This window comes from Vipera ursinii, assembly GCF_947247035.1.
Source record: "Vipera ursinii genome assembly, chromosome: 5".
NCBI lineage: Eukaryota > Metazoa > Chordata > Lepidosauria > Squamata > Viperidae > Vipera > Vipera ursinii.
Window position 1 is genome coordinate 40,135,640 of NC_139518.1, and position 24,805 is coordinate 40,160,444.

Genomic DNA, 24,805 nt, shown 5'->3' on the forward strand with positions numbered 1-24,805 from the left:
GAAAAATCATCCAGATGTCCTAAGCTCTATGGTCTGCCCAAGATACACAAAGAAGGAACCCCACTCAGACCCATAGTCAGCTCCATAGGCTCACCTCTACAAAATCTAGCCAAATTTCTTGCCAAACAACTACAGCCTTACGCAAATTCCATCACCTCACACGTACAAGATTCATTCCAATTCATAGAGATCATAAGTAAACTAAACTTACAGCCCTGTGACCTACTTGTGAGCTTCAATGTCGTATCCCTCTTCACCCAAGTGCCAATCAAAGAAGGCTTGACAGCTATCCTAAATAAATACAACCCCCCAAAACACATCCTAGATCTGACCAACCACTGCCTATCTAACACATACTTCATCTACAATGGACAAAGATACAAACAAATGGAAGGAGCACCCATGGGATCACCCCTTTCACCTGTCATCGCAAACCTCTACATGGAACACTTTGAAACCCTCGCTCTAGAAAAATCCAACCACAAACCCAAACTCTGGCTCAGATACGTAGATGACACCTTCGTAATCTGGCCACACGGCAAAGAAAAACTGGATGACTTCCTCACACACCTCAATAGCCTACACCCCAAAATACAATTCACCATGGAAACAGAAGTTAACAATCAACTTCCCTTCCTTGATGTCTTAGTCTACAAGAAATCCAATGGCTCCCTAGGACACACTATCTGCCATAAAAAAACACACACAAACCGCTATCTGAACGCACTCTCACACCACCACCCAGCACAGATCAACTCCGTAGCCAAGACACTCATCTCCAGAACAAAACACCTAGCCAACGAACAACACCAAAAAACCGAACTACACACTCTCACTAATGTACTAACAGCCAATGGATTCCAAAGAAACACGATTACCAACTTAATCCGAAGAGAGACACCCACAAAAACCCAAGACAGAGAACAAGAAAATGGCAAAGCCCTCCTCCCATACTTAAAAGGGACCACAGACAGAATCAGTAAGGTCCTCCAAAAACACAACATCAAAACAGCATTCTGCACAGACATAAAAATATCCACCATCCTAAGAAACCCCAAGGACATAATTGGCTTAGAAAACCAAGGAGTATACGTAATCCCATGTACCACCTGCCCCACCACATACATCGGACAGACCAACAGAAGAATAAGTGCACGCATTGAAGAGCACAAAAACTCACTCAGAAAAGGAGAACAAACTTCATCCCTGGTCCAACACTTTGAAGCCACGGGACATGAAATTGATTTTAAAAAAACCAAAACTATCACCAAAATTGAACATTTTAACAACAGAATAATCAGAGAAGCCATTGAGATAGAAAAACGCCCCCACAGCATAAACAAACGAGATGATACCTCTCGCCTACCAACCATTTGGAAACCCGCCTTGATTGACAGACGAGTCCCAACCACCAAGAATGATAGACACAAACTCATGATAACACCACATGACATCACCACCACACAACCATTCAAAAAGCAAATCCGAACCCACAATGATAACGAGGCACAACCGCAAAACAGAAACCTAACTACAGCTGCAACATCAGCCACTTTAAACCCCTCCAAACCACACAATAAGCAAACTGACACCCACTATAAAAACATGGCACCACCACAAACACGAAGCTGAACAAAAGCAGCACAACTCACCAGCTCAGGTCTAAGGCTGGAAGCTGAGACCAGCCCATCCACTCAAAACACACCCCCACCCAATCAGAACACACCCACCATTCAAAACACACTCCCACCCAATCAGAACACACTTATTCCCCCACCCAATCAGAGCACACCACCCACAGAACACACCCCCTCTGGCAGTTTAAAAAAGAGGAACAAACAGCCACATGCTTCTCCCAGAAGAAGGAAGCAGAAGCCACCAGCCTGATGATGACGGATGGGATTCCGTCGAAACGTCGCCCCTACACCTTTAGTTCTACGCGGGAAAAAACCCGAATAACCAAAGATCCACATACGAACACCTGCGAAAACCTCAGAAAACACACACACACACACACACACACATATATATATGGATCTTTGGTTATTCGGGTTTTTCCCCGCGTAGAACTAAAGGTGTAGGGGCGACGTTTCGACGGAATCCCATCCGTCATCATCAGGCTGGTGGCTTCTGCTTCCTTCTTCTGGGAGAAGCATGTGGCTGTTTGTTCCTCTTTTTTTAAACTGCCAGAGGGGGTGTGTTCTGTGTGTGGAGGTGTGCTCTGATTGGGTGGGGGAGTAAGTGTGTTCTGATTGGGTGGGAGTGTGTTTTGAATGGTGGGTGTGTTCTGATTGGGTGGGGGTGTGTTTTGAGTGGATGGGCTGGTCTCAGCTGCCAGCCTTAGACCTGAGCTGGTGAGTTGTGCTGCTTTTGTTCGGCTTCGTGTTTGTGGTAGTGCCATGTTTTTATAGTGGGTGTCAGTTTGCTTATTGTGTGGTTTGGAGGGGTTTAAAGTGGCTGATGTTGCAGCTGTAGTTAGGTTTCTGTTTTGTGTTTGTGCCTCGTTATCATTGTGGTTTTGGATTTGCTTTTTGAATGGTTGTGTGGTGGTGATGTCCTGTGATGTTATCATGAGTTTGGGTCTATCATTCTTGGTGGTTGGGACTCGTCTGTCAATCAAGGCGGGTTTCCAAATGGTTGGTAGGCGAGAGGTATCATCTCGTTTGTTTATGCTGTGGGGGCGTTTTTCTATCTCAATGGCTTCTCTGATTATTCTGTTGTTAAAATGTTCAATTTTGGCGATAGTTTTGGTTTTTTTTAAAATCAATTTCATGTCCCGTGGCTTCATGTCCCGTGGGTTTTTTTGAACACCCTGTGTTGAGCCAAATATGGGTCTTTTTTCTTCTTCCTGTATCAGCCCCCAAACTAGAGCCAAATCTTTTTGTACCAAATTTGGATTTTGCCTACGAAGAATTAAAGGGAGACTGATATAGCTATTTCAAGCTATTTCAAGCTTTTTTGCTCTCATCAGTCAGGCACACCCTTCTGAGATTCAAACCTGGGTTGTCTTCGTGTTAGGCAGTTGTTTTAACTTCTAGGCCACAGGCTCTTTCTCACTTTGCCTGCCGAGACTAGGGGAAGAGATATGTCTTAAGTGTTTGTTTTTTTTGAACACCCTGTGTTGACCCAAATATAGGTCTTTTTTCTTCTTTTGCCTGTATCAGCCCCCATCAGCCTGTGGCCTAGAGGTTAAAACAACTGCCTAACGTGCAGATATATATATGTGTATATGTATATTTGTTTTCTGAGGTTTTCGTTATATGTATATGTATATATATATGTGTGTGTGTGTGTGTGTACACACACACACACACACACACACACATTTTTATGGCAGAGTTATGTATAAAGAAACAAACAAATATTAAGATCACAAAATCAAACAACTTAACAAATATTACAATTTATGTCAACTCTAGTGGGGGTGTGGGGGTAATAAACTCTGGTAAGAATGCTAAGAGGTTAGTCTTAAAGGAGTAGTCTGTCTTTCTGCTTTCTATCCTGAATCATTCCCGTCCTATTTTCCAAGCTGATTTGCTCTTTTTATACAGAAGAAGCTAAACACAGTTATTCATCCTGTGGAGATTATTATTGTATTTTTGGAGGAAAGTAATTTACTAAAATTTACTAAAAGGGATGCGGTGGCTCAGTGGGTTAGGACGCTGAGCTTGTCGATCAGAAGGTCAGCAGTTTGGCGGGTCGAATCCCGAGTGCCACGTAACAGAGTGAGTGCCTGTTACTCGTCCCAGCTTCTGCCAACCTAGCAGTTTGAAAGCACATAAAAATGCAAGTAATAAAATAGGGACCACTACGGTGGGAAGGTAACAGTGCTCTGTGCACCTTTGGCGTCTAGTCATGCCGGCCACATGACCACAGAGACGTCCTTGGACAAGCCCTGGCTCTTCGGCTTTGAAATGGAGATGAGCACCGGCCCCTAGAGTTGGAAACGACTAGCACGCATGTGCGGGGGAACCTTTACTTTACCTTTTAATTTACTAAATACCAAAAATAATTGTATTTTTGGAGGAATGCAATTTATTAAATATCAGTTTACTAGATGAAAAAGGAGAAAGCTTTGAGAATGCATCCTAAAGAAGGAATAAAAATGTTATCCCAGAACATATTATATGCTAATCTGTTCCTGAGCATCTTCTTACATATTTAGGACATAATTTAATTTTATTATAATCATTCTGAGAGAAGCTACATTTGAACAACTTAGAACAATTTGAATTTAGCCACCTTTTTGTGACGTTCAATCAAAGAATCAAAGATAGTTTGCTTTCTCTATAAAGCAAAGCAAACGAGTCATTTGCAATTCAGCCTGGGAAACTCAATTCACTTGACCTGTCCATCAGGCTTCTGTGAATGACTAGGAAAGCTTCTGCAGTGTGATTTGCTGGCAAAGTGCAGCCCCCTGGATTGCTGCCTCCTCCTCCTCCTTTTAACTGCAGTTACTTCAGAAAAGCTCCTGTGGACTCTTGGCATTATTCAGCAATAAGGTGATGAGTTTACAGCATGAAGCAAATGTGTGTCCTTCAAAACTAATTGGCAAGGAATATGTGAGTAAAATTGGGATTGGAAGGATGCTGTTGAAAAAATATATACAGCCATCTGGGTTGTTTTCTGTTGCATATTTTAAGATAGTGGCCTGAAGCATCAAAAGCTGGGAATGTATGTTTCAGCCAGGGCTTTTTTTCTCATAGAACGCTCAGAACGGAGTTCCGGCACCTTTTTTGGATGGAACCTTGTAGGGTAGGCAAGGCGGGATGTATGACGTGTGAGTTCCGGCACCTTTTTCTTTTACAAAAAAAGCACTGGTTTCAGCCATTCTAGTGTAAGTCAGACCCAGGCTGATCTGACAGTGCAAAATTGCTTAGTAAGTGTTCTTTCTGTGCTGAGATATTCTGCATTGCAAGGTCAAAAGAAATCCTTATCACATTTTAAGCAAAGCTTGCTGTGTGTGTTGCATATGCAAGTGGACCTATAAGCACATGCATTGAGTTATTGGCCATAAATTTGCGTGGAATCAATAGTGCTCTTTATTTTCTCCTGTTAAGTTGTGCATAAATTTGTGCATGTGTTTAATATAACATTCATAAAGTGCATGGTTTTGCAGCTTGTGTTTAAAGAAAATTAGCATTATGATCACAAGGAGCTTGTTCCTGATATAGCTAAGACAAAGAAAATTCAGATTGGCTTCTGCGATGTTGAACTAAGTTTTTTAAGAAACCACTCTGGAATAATTACAGGATCTTATAATAGGTCTGCAGCTTGGTACCAGAATGTGTGTGTGTGTGTGTGTGTGTGTGTGTGTGTGCGTGCGTGCGTGCAGAAGGCCTTATTCCTAGCATCTAAATAAATTAAGGAAATAATTCTGTCTGAAACCCTGGGGAACCACTGGTATTTATGGGCTTGATAGATCAGTTAGCTTGCTTTGTCTGGGGTGCTTTCCTTTTTGTATTAACATTATATTTCAGGCATCCAGGTAACTGTTTAGGTAATTTCATTTTATGTCATTTTAACTTATAGTATACTACTTGAGTATACAAAATTTTTGTTGATTTGAAGGGTACAGATTAGTTCCTGGTGATTACTTAATGCTGTATTTTCTTTTTTGTGTTATCATTTGAATATTTTAAATTATAGCCTGAATGAAACTTAATGCTTGAGGGAAGGTTTTGTTGAAGCTAATGATTTAAAGAATCACCAAACTGAATAACAACAGTTATGCTTAAACTAATTATTGAAATATTTTTTAAAGAAAACAAAGCATACTAATATTTCTCTGAAGCTAGTGAAACATGGAATAGACAGACATACAGTGTCTGCTTTTAGCTTCATTGTTTTCAGTTGAAAATGGCACACATAACTTTTTCTGTATTGCAGTACAACATAATCCATGTTCAAACCACAGCAAGGCACAAATAATTAAATATATTATCTTCTACCATTTGGCTTCTTTTGATAACATTGTCCCATGTTATGGCATCTTAAAAGATGCAACATAAACAATTCCACTTTCATAACTATTGTTAACATTGTTATAACAATTGTTTTAAGCTATGAATTTAACTAGATAGTACTGGGAAAACTGCGGTGTCTCAGCCATGACTGCAGAAATACTTTACAAAATTCTTGACTACTTGGAATGTATGGTTATAAATTAGTATAAATACTGAGAACCATGCAAATGAAAATAAACTAGTGGATAGCAAGTAGTTGGCTTTTGCTGGATATTGAAAATATTATACATTAAAAAAATTGTCATTAGCTGAAGAGCAGGCAGCAACACCTGATTATCAGGGCCAAAGAACTAAGGAGATACCGCTGTTTTCCCCAAAATAAGAGCTAACCAGAAAATAAGCCCTAGCATGATATTTCAGGATGTTTGTAATATAAGCCTTTCCCCCAAAATAAGCCCCAGTTAAGATCATCAGCCAGATGGAGGCGTTTAGTATCATATTTCCCCTAAAATAAGATCTAACCAGAAAATAAGCCCTAATGCGTCTTTTGGAGCAAAAATTAATATAAGACCCGGTCTTATTTTCGGGGAAACACAGATACATGGCTAGTACATTAAAAAATACCAAGCAAAGTACTTAACAAGACCCAGAAATGGCTATAAGCAGACAAAAGAGACCAGAGGGCTAATTCTGGCTTCACAAGACCTTGAAAACAAACCCAGAATTGAGAAGACACCAATAGACCACAAATGCTAGCTCTGCCAAGAACCTGAAAAAATAGTGGACCACCTAGTTAGCTGTTGCAAGACGACCACACAGGTTGACTATAAACAGTGGCATGATAATGTAGCAACAATGGTGAAATATGATAAGAAATACCATTTGCCCAACAAGCAAGAATTTTTAGGACCACAAAATAGACAAAATAATAGAAAATAAAGTTAGAGTGCTCTGGGACTTTAGAATTCAGACAGACAAAAACTTGCCACTTAACACCTCAGACTTAACAATTGAAAGAAAAAAGTCTGGATAGTGAGCATTGCAGTGTCTGGAGATAGCCGAATAGAAGAGAAAGAACTGGAGAAAATCAGAAAATGCAAAGACCTGCAAACAGACATAGAATGGCTGTGGCAAAAGAAAGCAAAAGTGGTATCAATAGAAACAGACCTTTTTGCTAACATCCCATAACAACTAGAGCACCACTTGAACACCAATGGCATTGACAAAATCACCGTCAAATTAATTGCAAATGGCTGATTTACTTGAAACAACATACATCCTCTGACAATTCCTTTAACACCATCAAACAATTTCTGGCTTTCCCAAATCTTTGGGACAGGTAGATAAAAAAAATGCCAAATCTAGTCTAAACAATGGCTGACTATGCAATCAAGCATAGATTTTATTTAATTTAATCAAATTTAGCTTTTGGTGTGTTTGTAGCATTTACTGAATATTAACCAACTCAAAAAACAAGGATGTTTTATCTGAGAAGGTTTTGCTCCGCTATTGTTGATATCTGCCAATGAGAACAAGTAATATTGGACTGAATGGCCTAGTTACTTTGGAGTAATATTTCAAAATTGCATATTATTTTGATTGGTGTTTGACATGTTGCTATGCTTACTCTTAAATGCTGTTTCTTTGACACCCGCCTAATAATCATTCCCTGCAGGAGAGAATGTATTTTTCAATGGAATATATTTTTAAGTGTAGTATTACGTTTAGTAACTACTTAAAAACTGTTCAGTTTTTTGAAAATTGCACTGAAAATGCTTTTGTCTTCTGTGAAATCCATGTCTGTCGAATCCAAGCTGTAAGAAGTCTTAACTAAAAGGGGTTTAGTTGATAAATGCTGAAGAAAGAGGTATTTTACTGAAGTTATGTATGAACTATTTGAAACAAACATGGACATCTGCAAAGAGGAATGATGCCATCACACAAATACCATGACATCAGTACTTCCACAAGATTTTAGGGTGGAAATATATAATAGTTTTATATATCGACATCACCTGTGTGTGCTGTTACAAGCACCTGCATCATTTTGGAATCATTGTGACTGCAGATGTCATTGGAAATAAACTTGTGTTTCTATTTTCTTCATGGATCACAGTGTATAAGTTACTTTTCTAAGTCAATTGCCATTATGCAACTAGCTTTGGATATCTACCTGATTTTTTCCGTATCAAGGAACTAATGACAGCCCTATATAATATAAGGAGATATGCCTTTAAAAAGAAGCTTTCAGAAAGAAGCTAGGCACAGCTGGCATATTGCACATGTCAATCATTTAAATATCCAAATGTCAAATCTCCTGATTGTATTGAATGAATTTCAGTAGTGGGGGAACATAATGAAACAAAAAAATATAACATGTTTAATGAAACTTGATGTCAACCCTAAAATTATGCTTAGTTTATGCTAGACTATGAGTATAATAAAGATTTGATTTGATCTTTACTTTTTTGATAAATGAGGGTGCCAAATACACTCTGTCTAAAAAGTTCTTGTGAAACATAATGTGTTCGATAAACACTTTTCTCCTATTGGCTTAAGCAGAAGACGTTTATTCCTGTAGCTCAAAGTGGTTTCAAAACATACAGTATTTATGTACAATGAATATTTGAAGTAACTTTTCAAAACTGACAGGCTTTCCTAATCAAAACATACCAGTAACAATCATTCATACATTTCCTGATATCCTATGGCAAACCTTTTGGTGTAATTTGGCAGTTTATTCACAGATATGGGTCAGGTAGCTAAAAATATACTGTAGATTAGAATGAGGTCATACACAAATGGTTGCTTTAGTACCACCTTTGGGTCGTTCATTAATGTGCTAATGAATAAATAGCTTCAGTTTGAGCTTGTTTTTTCTTCTTCCACAAATTAATGATCTATTAATGTTCTATTGCTAGAACACTCTGACTTTGAAGCCAGTAATTATTGTAGCATTATATAGCAGAGTCAGTTTGGTTTAATGGTTAAGAATTAGAAAACAGGAGACTATAATTCTAGTTCACCCTTGGGCAAAGAAGCCATGCATGTGTCCAGTACCAGTCCAGTGTCCAGAAGGTGCTGGCAAACTATTCCTGCAAATATTGCGAAGAAAACAGCAGAGATTTATCCATATAATCACCAGGGGTCAAGGTTGACCTGCTGCAACATTAAAAAACAGAATTCTGTTTATCTGTAAGATTTTTTAACTATTACTTTGGTTTTTTCTCTGTTTATTTTCAGTCCTGCCATTTTTCCATATTATTCTTTCTTTCCCAGTAGTTTAGGAATCATCTCCAAAGATTTTTTCTAAAATAAATATCAAATCATCAGCAAATGCTTGTAATTTATATGTTTCACCTTTTATTTCTAGTCCTTTAATTTCTGTATCTTGTCTAATATTTCTATTTAGAACTTCCAAGGTCAAAATAAATAATAATGGAGGTAATGGACATCCTTGCCTTGTACCTTTTCTTATCTCAAAATTCTCAGTATAATCTCCATTCACAATCGCTGTTTGTTTATTGTATATTGTTTTAATCATATTTATAAAGTTCTGTCCAAAGTCCATTATTTTTAATTGCTGAATCATAAATTGCCAGGAAACATTATCAAATGCCTTTTAGGCATCTAGAAATATTACTGCCAGTTGTTTCCCTGCATGTAATTCATAATACTCCAATATATCCATTATCACTCTTAAATTATTTTTAATTTGTCTTTTTGGTAAAAAAAAAAAACCCATCTTGTTCTGAATGTATAAATTCAGTTAAGAATCTTTTCAGTCTCTCTGCCATTACTGAAGTAAAAATTTTATAATCCACATTTAGTAACGATATAGGTCTATAATTTTTTATCTGTGTCGAATCTGGATCTTCTTTTGGTATTAAGGTAATATTTGCTTCTCTCCGTGTATTTGGGAGTTTAGCCTCCAACAAAAGTTCATTGCAAATGTCTTTCAATGGTTCACTTAATATATCTTGTAAAGCTTTATATAATTCTGCTGGTAGTCCATCTGGCCCCAGTGTTTTCTCGTTTTTTTTGTCTTCTTATGGCCTCTGTTATTTCCATCATTGTTATTTTTTCCTCTAACATAGTCTTACAGGTTTCTGAAATTTTTGGAAGATTATTTTCTTCCAGATATTGAATCATTCTCTCTCTTGGAATTTATAGTTTCTTATAATATTATTTAATTATCTTTTTTATTTCTTCCTTTTTAAATTGTAGGCAACCTTTTTCATCTACTAAATTATTTATCAGTTTCTTCTCCTGTTTTTTAAGTTTATAAGCTAACCATCTTCCTGCTTTGTTTGCATTTTCAAAAAAGTTTTGTTTTGTTCTTTTTATTTGCTGTGCTATTTTTTCTGAATCCAACAAATTTAATTTGTGTTTTATTGTTTCCATTTCTCTTTTCAGAATCTTCTTTTGCGGATTTCTTTGCAGTTCTGATTCTAATTTTTCAAAATTTTCTCTTAATGGTATATATTGCTGTCTTTTCTGTTTGTTTGTTTTTTGCCATGTATGTTATAGCTATACTTCTAAAGTATGCTTTGGCTGTATCCCATATGTTTTGTAATGTTGCATCTTCTTTTTTTTGTCTTTGAAGAAAAACTCCATTTCCTTTTTTACTAGTTCTATAAATTCTTTCTTTTAATATAGATTGGTTCAAAGTCCATCTTGATTTTTTTAGTATTCCTCTCCAGGTCACTTTTAAGGGGTTGTGATCCGCCCATGTACCTGGTTTTAATCTCAATTTCCTGCATACTTGTCCTTAGTTCAGATGTCAGCCAAATCATGTCAATTCTGGACCAGGATTTATGACTGTTTGAATAAAATGTGTATTGTGATCTTTTTCTTCCACTTTTTGCTGTTTTGCTACTTTTATAATCTAGTGCAGGGGTCGGCAACCTCGGCTCTTTTATGACTCGTGGACTTCAACTCCCAGAATTCCTGAGCCAGCTATGCTGGCTCAGGAATTCTGGGAGTTGAAGTCCACGAGTCATAAAAGAGCCGAGGTTGCCGACCCCTGGTCTAGTGTCCCATCCACTATTGCATTGAAGTCTCCTACTAAACAAACATTTTGATACTCCATTTCTGTTATTTTTCTATGGAGATTTTGATAAAATTCTTCCTGTTTATTATTTGGTGCGTAGATAACTATCAACAATGTTTGTTTTTTTATGTAGATACATTTCTACCATCACAATTCTTCCTTCTTCATCTGAATAAATCATTTTAGAGTCTATTTCTCTTTAATATATACAGCTACACCTCTTTTTTTTCTGTTGTGCTGGTGCATGGTAAAGTTTCCCAATTTTTGGATATTCCAACAGCTTATAATATTGTCTTTTTATATGTGTCTCTTGCAAACAAATTATATCTATATTTAATTTCTGTAGCTTTCTAAAAAATGTTTCTTTTTCATGGAGAGTTTAGTTCATTTATATTCACTGAAAAAATCCCATTTTCTTTCTCTATTTCGACTATTTAAATTTGGGGTTTGCTGATGTTGTGGTCCTCTGTTCTCTGGCAGTTACTTCACTCTCTTGGTCAAGTTTCTCTTTCTGTTTAACTGTTCATATAGTTGTTTCTTCAGTTGCTTCTTCTGTTTGCTTCTGATCTTTTCTCTCCTCTTGTCGCTACTGTACTCCTCCATCTAAGAATGCTTAATTTCTTTCATCAAAGTCTTCTGCTTCCCAAACTGAGTCCAATCGGTATTTTGTATTATTCCAGTTGATTAAGATCCCTTCTGGCATTAACCATCTGAAATTTATGCCCTTTGCAATTAGCTTTGTAGTTAAGAAGTGATATTGTCTTCGGGTATTTCTTACTCTCTTGGGGATCTGCTTTAACACCACAATTTCTTTATTCTTGTATTGTAATGGCTCATCTCTAACTTTTCTCAGTATTTCATCTCTTGTTGTTGTCTTTATAAATCTTACATGAACTTCTCTGGGTAGTTTATATTTCCTTGCATAGCTTGAATTCATCTATCTCCATTTGCATCTCTGCTAGGTCTGCTTTCAAAGCCTCTGCCAGGAGATCAATAATCACAACTGCTATATTTTCTTCTCTGTCTTCAGGAATGTTTTGAAATTTTAAATAGTGTTCTGCTTTCTCCATTTCTAAGATCGCCACCACTCCTTCTAGATTTTGATTTGCTTGTTCTAATTTTTCATTTTCTTGTATCGGGGATCAACATTTCTAAGTCTAAAAGGAAAAGGAGTGAAAGAACAGGCTCAGCCAGTTTCAGCACGCTGTTGACAATCAGCTGTTTAGTGGAGCACTGCGGCTCGCTTTTCTTCCGGCTGGTGATGATTTGGGCTGGCTGGGCTTCTGTCCTTTTGGAGGGTTTCTTCAGTCTATCCGGACAGACCACCATCTGGTCCAGATTCCTGAAGCATCCCTCCTTCTTTGTTGCCCCTCCAGGGCAACTTTCCAACCCCTTGGGGTCACCGGGCTGAACGAAATTGGGCTAAGAAGCCGGAGCCCCGGCTTCTTAAACCCGTTTTGTCCAACGCCAAACCAGAAGTCTTTGAACACACAAAAATATGGCAAATATATCCCAAATTCTCAAGTTAAAAGATGAGGTATTTGTGAGAGGCTTCAACCAGGGGACTTTTAAAAAAAGAAAAGAAACACATGTCTTTTTGGTGTTTTATGACATCTAGGCAGAATACAGCATTTGCAGTCCATGAAGTCTGAAATGGTGCTTTCAAGAATTTGTCTTCCAAATGTACTTGAACATCTTTGGTGATTGATCTAACAAATGTAGCCATGGCTGGGCCTGGTCTGCGAATTCCAATGGAGCAGAATAAAATCCACTACGATGAAGGCTATCCTCTTGATCTTGAGAGCTACTATGATATCACCATGATTTCCAACTTCAGAAGAAGCAACAGTCCTTCCAGTAGTAGCAAGCGCAGGGCTCACTACTCTCCTAGCATAAATGAAAAGGCAAGTTCAAGAAAAAGTAAGAGCTATATGGTGGTTTGTTTGAGGACTGACCTACTACGGGATGGAAATTACAAGCTTAGGCCAGAAAAGGCTGGGGGAGAGAAAGAGAATATGGAAGATATTCAAATACATTGTTGCCACTAGAGCAGGGGTGTCAAACTGCCGGCCCACAGGCTGGACACATCATTGGGAAACCACGCCAACCCCATTGCTGGCAATGGCGAAAAAGCTCCGATACGTTGCACGACGTCATGTGACATCACGAGTTTGACATGTCTGCACTAGAGTATAAAATGATATTGTAGTTAGCCATATAAAGTTTATACTTTGCATGCTTGTTGCTCTCCTTAGATGTGATAAACATTCATCTTTTAAAGAATAATTGACCGCAAGAAATATTAGAATTATTTTTCCTCAAAAAGCAGCACAAAATACCTGGTGTTTTATGTAAAGAAATAAATTTGCTCTGGGAAGTAGATGATTTTATTCTTTCTAAGTAAGAACTGATCTTTTGCTCCCTGTTCATTCTACAGGAAAATCTCCGCTTATGGATCCCTGAAAACATTCAGAAAAAAGAATGTGTTTATTTTATTGAAAGTTCACAGTTGTCAGATTCTGGGTAAGAAAACTACTCTGATTAACTTTATCCCTAAAAGATCATCAAAAGAGGACAACCAAAATTATCAGGGAGGTTTAGACTAAGTGAAGTCTGGAGTATTGGGACTTTTTAGCTTAGAAAAATGGTGGCTAAGGGGAAACATAGCTGAGGTATTGTACTGTATATAAAATCATGCCTGGATAGAGAAAGTGAGCAGGGATCTTGTTTTATAACACAAGGATTAGGGCTATCCAATGGTGTTGACTGTGAGGACATTTGAAAAGCTCCATGTATATTTAACCTGTGGAATTAATTATTAAATAAATAATAATAGTTTAAGTTAAACCAGACTGGAAGCTAAAATCATAAGACTACATCTGATTTACTTTGACCATGTTATGCATATGAATTCATTGGAGAAAGCAATGATCCTGGAAATGGTTAGTGGACAAAGAAGAGGAGGCAAACAAAGAACATGCTGGATTGATAACATCAAATCTGATGCAAAGTTGAACATACAACAATTGAAAGAAGCTGTGCTTGACAAGGTAACATGGAGAGCACTTGCCTATAAAGTCACTGAGAGTCAGACACGACTCAGTGGTTAAAAACAAGTGCAACTTGGAATTACACAAACATAACAATAGCTTACACACAGTAAGCTATATTTAACCTGTTGGGTTGAAAGCATCTCATATCTCTCCTAAGCAGTGTTATCAAAACCATTCTTATGCTTGTGGGAAAGGCTGCATTGACAGAAGCAAAGTATTATGTAGATCAGGGGTGTTAAACTGCCGGCCCTTGGGCCGGATGCATCATGCTGAAACCGCGCCCACCCCATTGCCACCAATGGAGAAAAAGTCATGATACGTCGCAATACGTCATGGGACGTTGTGAGTTTGACGCCCCTGATGTAGATGGTTAAGCACTGCCATTTTGGGACAAAGATATGATTCATTACTGAGAAGATTTTGAATGCTGTGATACTGTACATAATCCCAACAATATTTCAGCAAGTGGAAAATTACCACAAAACATATAATTGGAGGCAGCTTTTGATATTTTTGGTGTTGACAGCAACGCTTATTGCTTCTTTTTACAAAGGAATGATAATGAATTTAATTTCAGAGAAAACATGATGAAGGATTATGCTGAACTATTTTCAGTCAAATGGAAATGATTAAAAGGCTAAGGAATGTTTTAGAAAAATCATCTGGTATTATTTTTAAAAGAGAAAAGAGGCTCTAACACAGGGGTGTCAAATTCAATTTCATTGAGGGCCGCATCAGCATTGTGGTTGCCCTCAGGGGGCCGGGTGGGTATGGCCAGGGTGGGCGTGGCCTACTGGGTGGGCGTGGCTAGAGTGCATATGGCCTACTGGGTGGTTGTGGTCAGCTCTACTTCATTCGCATCAAGGGTGCCTATGGGGGCCCGGGCAGGAGTGGGACAGATCTGAGGGTCTCTGGGCCAGGGCCAAGGCAGTGGGGGCCGTTCCCTCACTGTTTCCAGGATGGCTTCGGGGGCCGCATGAAACCACTTCGCGGGCCTGATCCGGCCCCCGGGCCTTGTGTTTGACATGTCTGCTCTAACATGTATAAATAATTAAAATTGATATGCATAAAATACTCAAATAACATTTGAAATGCAAGTAAATAAACCAAGTATAGGCACATTGAGGAGTGTTGATGTTTATTTTTGTAATGATTGGGAGTTTAGAGATCTCTAATAGTTAATCTTGCATACTCTGATTCCTCTAGATGTTCTGAATTCCCTCTTGCAGAATTCTCAGCCAGCTTGCCACTTGCTATCTTTATTCTTGCTTTCTAATTAAAATTGTTATAAGTACATTGGATATGTCAACTATTCGCACATGTGAAAATATGTCCTTGTATTTCTCAACCTCTATATTTGTCATGTAGGCATGGAGTACTTGAATAACTGTATTCAACATAAGCGCAGTATTATATACAGCAATGAATTCAGCTTATGTTTATTTTAGTGTTTGGAGTCTCCTTTATTCTAACCTCCATGTCTCTTTTATATGATTTATGTCATTATAGCAATTTCAATATGTATTTTTTTGTTACTTATGCTTTTCTACAGGAAAGTGGCATGTGAATGTGGCTATCTCAGGGATGAACACTTAGAGGAAGCCATAAAACCTGTCATGTTCCAAGGGAAGGAATGGGACCCCAGAAGACATGTCCAGGAAATGCCAACAGATGCTTTTGGGGACATTATTTTTACAGGATTGGGACAAAAGGTTGGGAAGGTGAGTTAACATGTGATTGAAAGTGTACCCTTGAGGAAGATGTGCAGGTAGTCCTAGGCCTATGATCACAATTGAGCCCAACATTTCTGTTGCTAAGTGAGACATTTGTTAAGTGAGTTTTGCCCTGTTTTATGACCTTTGTTGCCACAGTTGCTAAGTGACTCACTGCAATTATTAAATTAATAACAGGGTTTTTGAGTGACTCTGGCTTCCCCATTGACTTTGCTTGTCAAAAGGTTGCAAATGGTGATCACATGACCTGGGACACTGCAACCGTCATAAATGTGACTCAGTTGCCAAGCGTCTGAATTTTGATCACGTGACCATGGGGATGCTGCAAATGGTTGTAAGTGTAAAGAAATGGTCATGTCACTTTTTTCAGTGCTGTTGTAACTTTGAATGGTCACTAAATGAGCTGTTGTAAGTCAGGGACTACCTGTAGTTGGTTTTCTGAAATTTTATGTACTACTGATAAAGGGTTTTTGGAGAAGTGCTGAAAGATACTTTATGTACTTCTGAACTTTTCTGAAGTTATAAGACCCAACAACAAACAAACAACAACAACAAAAGCTACTGCTAAGCTTGTAAGCCGCCCTGAGTCTTCGGAGAAGGGCGGGATATAAATGGAATTAAAATAAAATAAATAAAATAAATAACAGATATCTTGTACCATTTCTGGATTGATCACCTAGAATTTAGGTCTATGGTATGTAGTGCTTCAGATTCACAGCACTCACATAGCACCTATTGGCAATGCCTTAAAGCAGGGGTGTCAAACTCAATTTCATTGAGGGCCGCATCAGCATTGCGGTTGCCCTCAGGGGGCCGGGTGGGCGTGGCCTACTGGGTGGGCGTGGCCTACTGGGTGGGCGTGGCTAGAGTGCGTATGGCCTACTGGGTGGGCGTGGCCAGCTCTACATCGTTCGCATCAAGGGTGCCTATGGGGGGGCCTGGGCAGGAGTGGGACAGATCTGAGGGTCTCTGGCAGAAGGAGGGTCTCTGGGCCAGGGCCAAGGCAGTGGGGGCCGTTCCCTCACTGTTTCCAGGATGGCTTCACGGGCCGCATGAAACCACTTTGCGAGCCGGATCTGGCCCCCGGGCCTTGTGTTTGACATGTCTGCCTTAAAGCATATACATTGTGTTCCAGACTCATGCAGTTGCTGTGCAATCCTACAAAAGAACACTTGTTTTAAAGCAAGGGTGTCCAACCTTGATAACTTTAAGAGCAATAGACATCAACTCCCAGAATTCCCTAGCCAGCCATTTTTATGATGGCTAGGGAATTCTGGAAGCTGTAGTCCACAGGTCATAAATAGTTGCCAAGTCTGGACACCCTGTTTTAAAGAGTTACTGAAAGCTATTATGTCCACAGCAGTGCTTGTTCCAATTCACTCTTTTCTTTTAAATCTGTGGTAAAGCACTGCATATCCCAACTAGAATCTCCTTGATTGTATCTTTAAATAGCATGTTCTATAAACTCCTTGTAACCCCATTAGAATGAAATATCTTATCCTCCTTTAGACTTGTTCACAGAAATGGGAAAGTGGAAAGTAAAGAGTTGCCTCTGATGAGGAGACCAGGCAAACATAAAATGGTTTTCTCTAGGACTTTTTTTAGAAGATTCCCCTCCTATTGCATCAATATTCCTTATACAGTATATATTTGCAATATTTCATTGATTCATAAGACTCAAGTAATTTTGAATAAGAAATCCCACATAGCTCAGCTTGAGTCTTAGATGATTCTGGGCATGATTGCATAGTGATCATATATTCCTGCTATGTTTTCTTTTCTTTTTGTAGTATGTGCGAGTCTCTTCCAGCACTTCTCCAAAAACACTTTACCAGTTGATTACACAGTACTGGGGGCTTGATATACCCAACCTCTTAATATCAGTGACAGGAGGAGCTAAAAATTTCAGCATGAAGATGAGACTGAAGAATATGTTTCGTCAGGGGCTTGCCAAAGTGGTACAAACAACAGGTAAAGCAATGACTGGCCAAAACTAACAGGGTATGTTGAGGTTTTATTTCTTTATCTAAACTATTTTAGCTTTCAGCCCAGATGGGCTCCCAAAACAGTCTACCATAATTAAAAGCACACAAAACACAATCATTAATTAAAGTGGAAAGGGGGAGCTAAGTTTAGAATTATTTGTTTTAAAAAAAATACACAGCAGAGGGTCAAAAATTGCCAACCTAACTTAAAACGTATTCTGCTTAAAAACTAAATAAAATATTTCCTCATCTCTTAGAGGAAAAAAATAAAGAAATAAAATGTCTTATCTATTTTTTTTTTATTGAAAAGTTTTAAAGTACAGTTTTCCATTAAAAAAACCTCCCTTCCCCCTCCCTCTACCCCCCCTACCTCCCCCCAACCTCCCTCCCTCCCCTCCTCCCTCCACCCCCCCTCCCCCCCCGACTTCCCAGAGCTAAATACAAGGTATATGTATATAAAAAAGCAATCATAAACAACCATATACTAAAGACTATAGATTCTAAAATCCATCACTCTCTAGCTTATATAGGATAAAACACACCTTAACCATAATAAATATATATAAAAAAGCTAGAATAAAAAAGAAGGAGAAACGAAAGAAGACTCATTCGAATGCTACATAAAACTTCTTGACCCTATACTTGTTCTGGATAAACTCAATCCATTTTCTCCATTCCATAATATAACGTTCTTGCGAATGATCTTTCAAATAGGCTGAAATCTTCGCCATCTCTGCCAGGTCGGAAACCTTTAAAGTCCATTCTTCTATAGTCGGCAGTTCCTCTTTCTTCCAATATTGACCTATCAAAAGTCTTGCTGCCGTAACTAAGTTCAACATCAGCTTAGAGTCCACAACTGTAGCGTCAACAATTATTCCCAACAAAAAAAATTGCGGACAAAACTTTATCCTCCGTTTAAAAATCTTCTGCATATTCCACCAGACTTTTATCCAAAAAGCCTTAACCTTCTTACATGTCCACCATATATGAAAATATGTTGCATCTTCATCGCCACACCTCCAACATTTAGGCTGGTATTTCGGATACATACTTGCAAGCTTTTTGGGATCTAAATGCCATCTATAAAACATTTTGTAAAAGTTCTCTCTTAAATTTTGAGCTTGAGTAAATTTTACATTCCTCACCCAAATCTTCTCCCACGTGTCCATTGTAATAACTTCCTGAATGTTTTGGGCCCATTTTATCATGCAATCCTTAACAAGCTCCGTTTCTGAATCAATCTCTATCAATGCAAGATATATCCGTTTAATATGTGCTGGTCCCTGGTTTCTAATTTGCTTTATCAAATTTTCATCAGTCATTGTAAATCCATTTTTCTGGTCTTCTTTCCACCTGGCCCGTAACTGAATATATTGAAACCAAGTTTGGACAACCTTCTCTTCTCGCAACAGGCTATATGATTTCAAGCACCAAATATTCCTTTCCAAACTTAAAATCTCCTTATACGTAGTCACATCATGTTTAAAGCCAGCATGTATATTTTCTATTGCGTGTTTTGGAATTGCCCACAATGGTATCTTGCTGCTTAACTTATGTCTATACTTCTTCCAAACTCTCAGCAATGCCTGTCTTAAAATATGCATCCTGAACACAGTATCTACCTTCTTATCATACAACAAATATGCATGCCAGCCAAACAACAGATCATGGCCCTCAAGATTTAATAACCTCAATTGCGTCAAATTAATCCAATCGCTTATTCCTACTAATGCAGCAGCTTCATAATATAATTTCAAATTAGGCAGCTTAAGGCCACCTCTCTCACGAGTATCCTGCATAATCTTAAGTTTAACTCGTGGCTTTTTCCCTGCCCAGACAAATTTATTGATACCACGCTGCCATTCCTCCAAATTAGAATCTTTCTTAAGAATCGGTATCATTTGAAATAAAAATAAAAATTTGGGCAGGACATTCATTTTCACTGCTGCAATCCGTCCCAGCAAAGACAATTGCAATTTTTGCCAACTCTCCAATTCTTTTTGAATTTTCCCCCATAATTTTTCATAGTTATTTTTATATAGCTTTGTATTAGAGGGCGACAAAATCACCCCCAGATATTTAACCCTTTTAACAATCTCAAATCCAGTTAATCCTTCTAAGAGAGCCTTCTGTGAAACTGTCATATTTCTAGCCAAAATTTTAGTTTTCTGTATATTTACTTTAAATCCAGAAACTTTCCCATATTGTGTTATTATCTCCATCAGGTCCACAACAGAGTTCTCTGGCTGGGTCACTGTAACAACCAGATCATCGGCAAATGCTCTCAATCTATAGTCCTGATCTCCAACTTGAATTCCCTTAATTTTTTCTGAATTCCGAATCTTGGTCAATAGTATCTCTAATGTTAACACAAATAACAAGGGCGATAACGGACACCCTTGCCTTGTGCCCTTCTCAATATTACATGCTGCTGTCAAGCTATTGTTAACTATGATTCGGGCAGTTTGTTTTTGATATAATGCCCTAATCGGCTGTAAAAAATTTTCCCCAAAATCCATTTTATCTAAAACTTTCAACAAAAATTGCCAATTCAATTGATCAAAAGCCTTTTCAGCATCTAAAAAGATTAGCGCTGCAGAGATCTGGTTGTGCCTTTCCAGAAACTCTAACACATCAACTATATGTCTCACATTATTTTTCATTTGTCTACCACTAATAAACCCCGTTTGATCCCCATGAATCACCTGTTGCAGGACCCTCATCAGTCTATTAGCCAAGACCTTAGCAAATATCTTATAGTCTGTATTTAAAAGCGATATCGGTCTATAATTTTTAACTTGAGTAGCATCCTGGTCTTCCTTCGGAATCAAAGAAATAAAAGCTGTTCTCCAAGACGGGGGCACCTCTCCCCCCCTCTGGATTGTCTGGAACAGTTCCTTTAACGGTTTTATCATCTCTAATTGCAAGTTTTTATAATAGGCCGCAGTCAAGCCATCAGTGCCTGGTGCTTTATCCACCTTCAGTTCCTTAATAGCTGTAAAAATTTCTTCTTCTGTAATCAGTTGATTAATCCCCTCTTTTTGTACTTGCCTAAGAACCGGGATGCTAGCATTCTCCAAATATATATCAATATCTTTTATATTAATTTCCTCCTTAGTATATAATTTCGAATAAAAATCCACAAAAGCATCCTTAATAAGATTCTGTTGAAACACTTGGAATGCGCTTAAAAGCTCCAGCCTTATCCAGCTGTACATCCAAAACACCATTCCAATCTCCCATAAAAATAAAAGATTTATAATCCAACTGGGTAAGCTTTGTGTGAAGTAAGCTAAAAAAATCAGCTTGTTGTTGGTTAGGTGCATATAATCCAACTAAAAGCGTCTTTTTACCTTCTAACAACAGCTCAATCATAACATATCGTCCATGCTTATCTGCTTCAATTAAGTCTGCTGTTAAGGCACTTTTAACATAAACAACCACTCCATTTTTCTTATTCTCTGCAGAGGCAACAAATTGCGTACCCAGTCTCGAGTTCATTAAATACTTTTGATCCAAAACTCTAATATGCGTTTCTTGCAAACATATAACATCTATCTTAAATTGTTTTAAATATTGAAAAACTTTCTTCCTCTTCTGCGGTGAATTTAGTCCATTAACATTCCAGGTTAGAAATTTAGTTGCCATGGATATCCTCCAAAAGCTCTTGGACCACAGCTTTGATAGGACTAACTTCTTTAGGCCGTGCTCCTCCCACAGCTTGACTATATGTACGTTGTGAAGAATCTGAAGACTTTTGCTGATCTTGTTCCTTTATTTTCTTTGCTCGTTTTAAAGCAGCACGCGTTACTCTTTGCTCTCTAGGATCATCCAAAGAAGTTGTAGCTTGATCTCCTCCAACACCACTTTCCTCTGTTTCATCCTCTTGATATTCTCCTTCTCCAACTCCCTTTCCAGCTTCCAGAAGTGTTAATGGGGTTGCTTTTAAGACATTGTTGTAGAAATCACGCGCTTGCTTCACAGTAATCAGCCGGTACCTTTTACCTTCATGCATCACCATCAGCCCCTCTGGAATCTCCCATCTGAACCTTATATCTCTTTGCTTAAGCTCCTGCACAAGAAATGCATAGTCCTTCCTTCCCCTTAAGATCCTTGGAGGAATTTCTTTTAAAACCAGAACTTCTTGTCCAGCAATCACCACTTTAACATCATAGGCAGCTTGTATAACTTGGTCTCTGATTTCTCTTTTTGCAAAATAAACCACCACATCTCTAGGCAACTTTCTCTGCCTAGCAATCCATGAATTCACCCTGAACACTTTATCCATAGCTGCTCTTATTTCAGATGCTGGCTGGTTTAATACCACTTCAAGAGCCTCAGAGATCAGCTGCTTTAAATCTTCTTTAATATCCTCTTTTAAACCTCTAATTCTGATAGCAAACTGCATCTGGTAATATTGGGCCAAGCTTAACTCCTTTTCCACTTTGTCTCTTGCATTTTCATTCTCCCGAGCCTTTACTTCTAATATAGCATTTCTTTGAGCCAAATCATCCATTTTTTCATCTAATTCTTCCACACATTCCGCCACTTTATGCACTGAGGACAAAATGTCTACCTTCATCACGCTGAGCTTCTGTTCCATCCTCTCTTCCATTCTCTCCTCCAATTTCTCCAATTTCTCCTCCATCTGCGCAAATTTATCTGCCATTGATTGATTGATTGATTCCAAAAGTTTATCCAAAGCATCTCGTAAGTCCTTCGGTGTCAGCGCTTCAGGAGGGTGCAATGCCTGTAATGATGATTGTTGCACTGGCGAGGATCCACCACTCCGAAGAGTTTTAGGGGGAGGTTTCGCCGCCATCTTTTAGTCCTCAATTATGACGCACTTTCAAAAGTTTAAAAAATCCAACAAGCTAGAGAGTATATTAAAATAAATCTCTTCACCTTTGTCTCTTGTACCGCTCTGCCTGCTCCTTTAAATCATAGTCCTTTCTTCAGGCAGGGATGGTTCGCAGACGCCTGGCTCTGCTCCAGGGAGTTCGGAGCAGAGACGCCGGCCAGCTGGGAGCAACCCAGGCTTCGGGGGAGTTCGATCCTTCAGCCGCCCAAGCTCCAAGCTCAGGCGGCCCTGGAGAACTCTACCCCTACCTGGGGCCTCACCCCCTCCTCTTCTCCCGAGGAGGGGGCTTCAATTTCGCCCGAACAGCTGATCGGCGCTGTTTCGGGCGAAAAAACAAACAGCTGAGCCGCGGGCAGCCCGGGAAGGCTGTCTTCGGCGCCGCGCCGCCACCGGAAGCCAATGTCTTATCTATTTTATACACTTGTGATCTTTGTTCTAAAGGTGCCTGGATTATCACAGGTGGTTCTCACACTGGTGTGATGAAGCAAGTAGGAGAAGCACTACAGGATTTTATTCTGAGCAGCACCTATAAAGGCGAGATTGTCGCTATTGGCATTGCAGCTTGGGGGACAATACACAACCGCAATAGCCTCATCTGCCAGACGGTGAGCCAAAAGGACCATGCTATTAGAAGAAATGACTCATAGTACAACTCCATATGGATTTGTCTTGGAGAAAAGGAGGTTTGCAGGTAGATTGTGATGAGAGAGAATAAATACAATATAGCAAAAATCAGCATGTCTTGTACAATTTTGTACTTCTTTATATATTAAGGATGTGAAGAAGGACAATTGTGGGATGTAAACATTGCTAGATTTTGGGTTTCTAATCTCTGGTACCTATGAATAAAATTATCTATTTGGATGTAGCTCAGTTATCACAGTAATAGTCTACTCACTGTCCTATCACATATAGGAACAAAACCATAATAGAGTTGGATGAAAAATGCATCCCATTTCAAAACGTAAACTGTAATAGCCAAGAATAGAATAGAATAGAATAGAATAGAATAGAATAGAATAGAATAGAATAGAATAGAATAGAATAGAATAGAATAGAATAGAATAGAATAGAAGCTGGAAGGGACCTTGGAGATCTTCTAGTCTAGCCTCCTGCTCAAGCAGGAGACCATATACCATTTCAGATAAGTGCCATCCATTCTTTTCTTAAAAACCTCAAGTGATGAAGCACCCACAATTTCTGAAGGCAACCTGTTCCACTGGTTAATTGTTCTCACTGTTAGGAAGTGTCTCCTTAATTCCAGGTTGCTTCTCTCCTTGATTAGTTTCCATCCATTGTTTCATTGTCATTTCATCACTCATTCTCAGTAAAGAAGAACAGCAGTTGTGGGGGAAAGTAGGAGGTGGGAATGGTATATACATCACTTTTTACTGCTGAAAGATGGGACATAAATCTGATAATACATAAATTTGTGTGGTTTTTCCCCCCAACCTGGTTATTTTTAGGGCAGCTTCCCTGCAGAATATATTTTGGATGAGGAAGCTCAAGGAAGCCTTTCTTGCCTGGATAGCAATCATTCACACTTCATTCTGGTGGATGATGGAACACATGGGAAATATGGGGTGGAGATCCCTTTGAGGACCAAACTTGAGAAATACATTTCAGAGCAAACCAAGGTGAAAGAAGGTAATGACAGCCTATTGCTGGTAAAAACGTCATATACCAAGAACACTAAAATATTGTTTGCATAGACTGCAATGCTGATTATGGCATCTGGATCAACTCATCTTCACGAATTCTTCACTTAAATCTTGCTGATTTCAAATGAGGAAATTACGTACCAAAATAATCTGGAATCCTAGGATTAATAAGCAATTACTTTATCAAATAAAATTTAACACATCTGGAGGATATCAAGTTGGAAATGTAGTAAGAGAGTAGAACTAGGACAGTACAGACAGTCCTTGACTTACGACCAAAATTGAGACCAGAATTTCTATTGCTAAGCAAGGTGGTTGTTAGAACTTCTTTTGACATGGTTGTTAAGAGAATCATGTTAAGTGATTAACATGGTCATTAAGTAAATCTGGTTTCCCCCATTGACTTTGCTTGTTGAAATCTGGTTCGGATGGTTGTAGATGGCTATCACATGACCCCAGGATGCTGAAACCATTGTAAATACATGCTGGTTGC

The 24,805-nt window shown here is 38.6% G+C and overlaps 2 protein-coding genes across 2 annotated transcripts in view; both read left to right on the top strand.

The window, feature by feature from the left end:
• The window catches only part of PFKL (phosphofructokinase, liver type), a 77,376-nt gene extending 64,537 nt beyond the window's left edge, over nt 1-12,839 (top strand). Inside the window, exon 22 of the mRNA XM_083363721.1 lies at nt 12,638-12,839. Within this exon, the coding sequence (XP_083219847.1) occupies nt 12,638-12,671 (34 nt within the window). The 3' untranslated portion in view covers nt 12,672-12,839. The remainder of the gene's footprint in view (nt 1-12,637) is intronic.
• Nucleotides 12,840-17,703: 4,864 nt separating this feature from the next.
• The window catches only part of TRPM2 (transient receptor potential cation channel subfamily M member 2), a 44,188-nt gene continuing 37,086 nt past the window's right edge, over nt 17,704-24,805 (top strand). Inside the window, exons 1-3 of the mRNA XM_083363717.1 lie at nt 17,704-17,776; nt 23,093-23,342; nt 24,118-24,298. Of these exons, the coding sequence (XP_083219843.1) occupies nt 23,310-23,342; nt 24,118-24,298 (214 nt within the window). The 5' untranslated portion in view covers nt 17,704-17,776; nt 23,093-23,309. The remainder of the gene's footprint in view (nt 17,777-23,092; nt 23,343-24,117; nt 24,299-24,805) is intronic.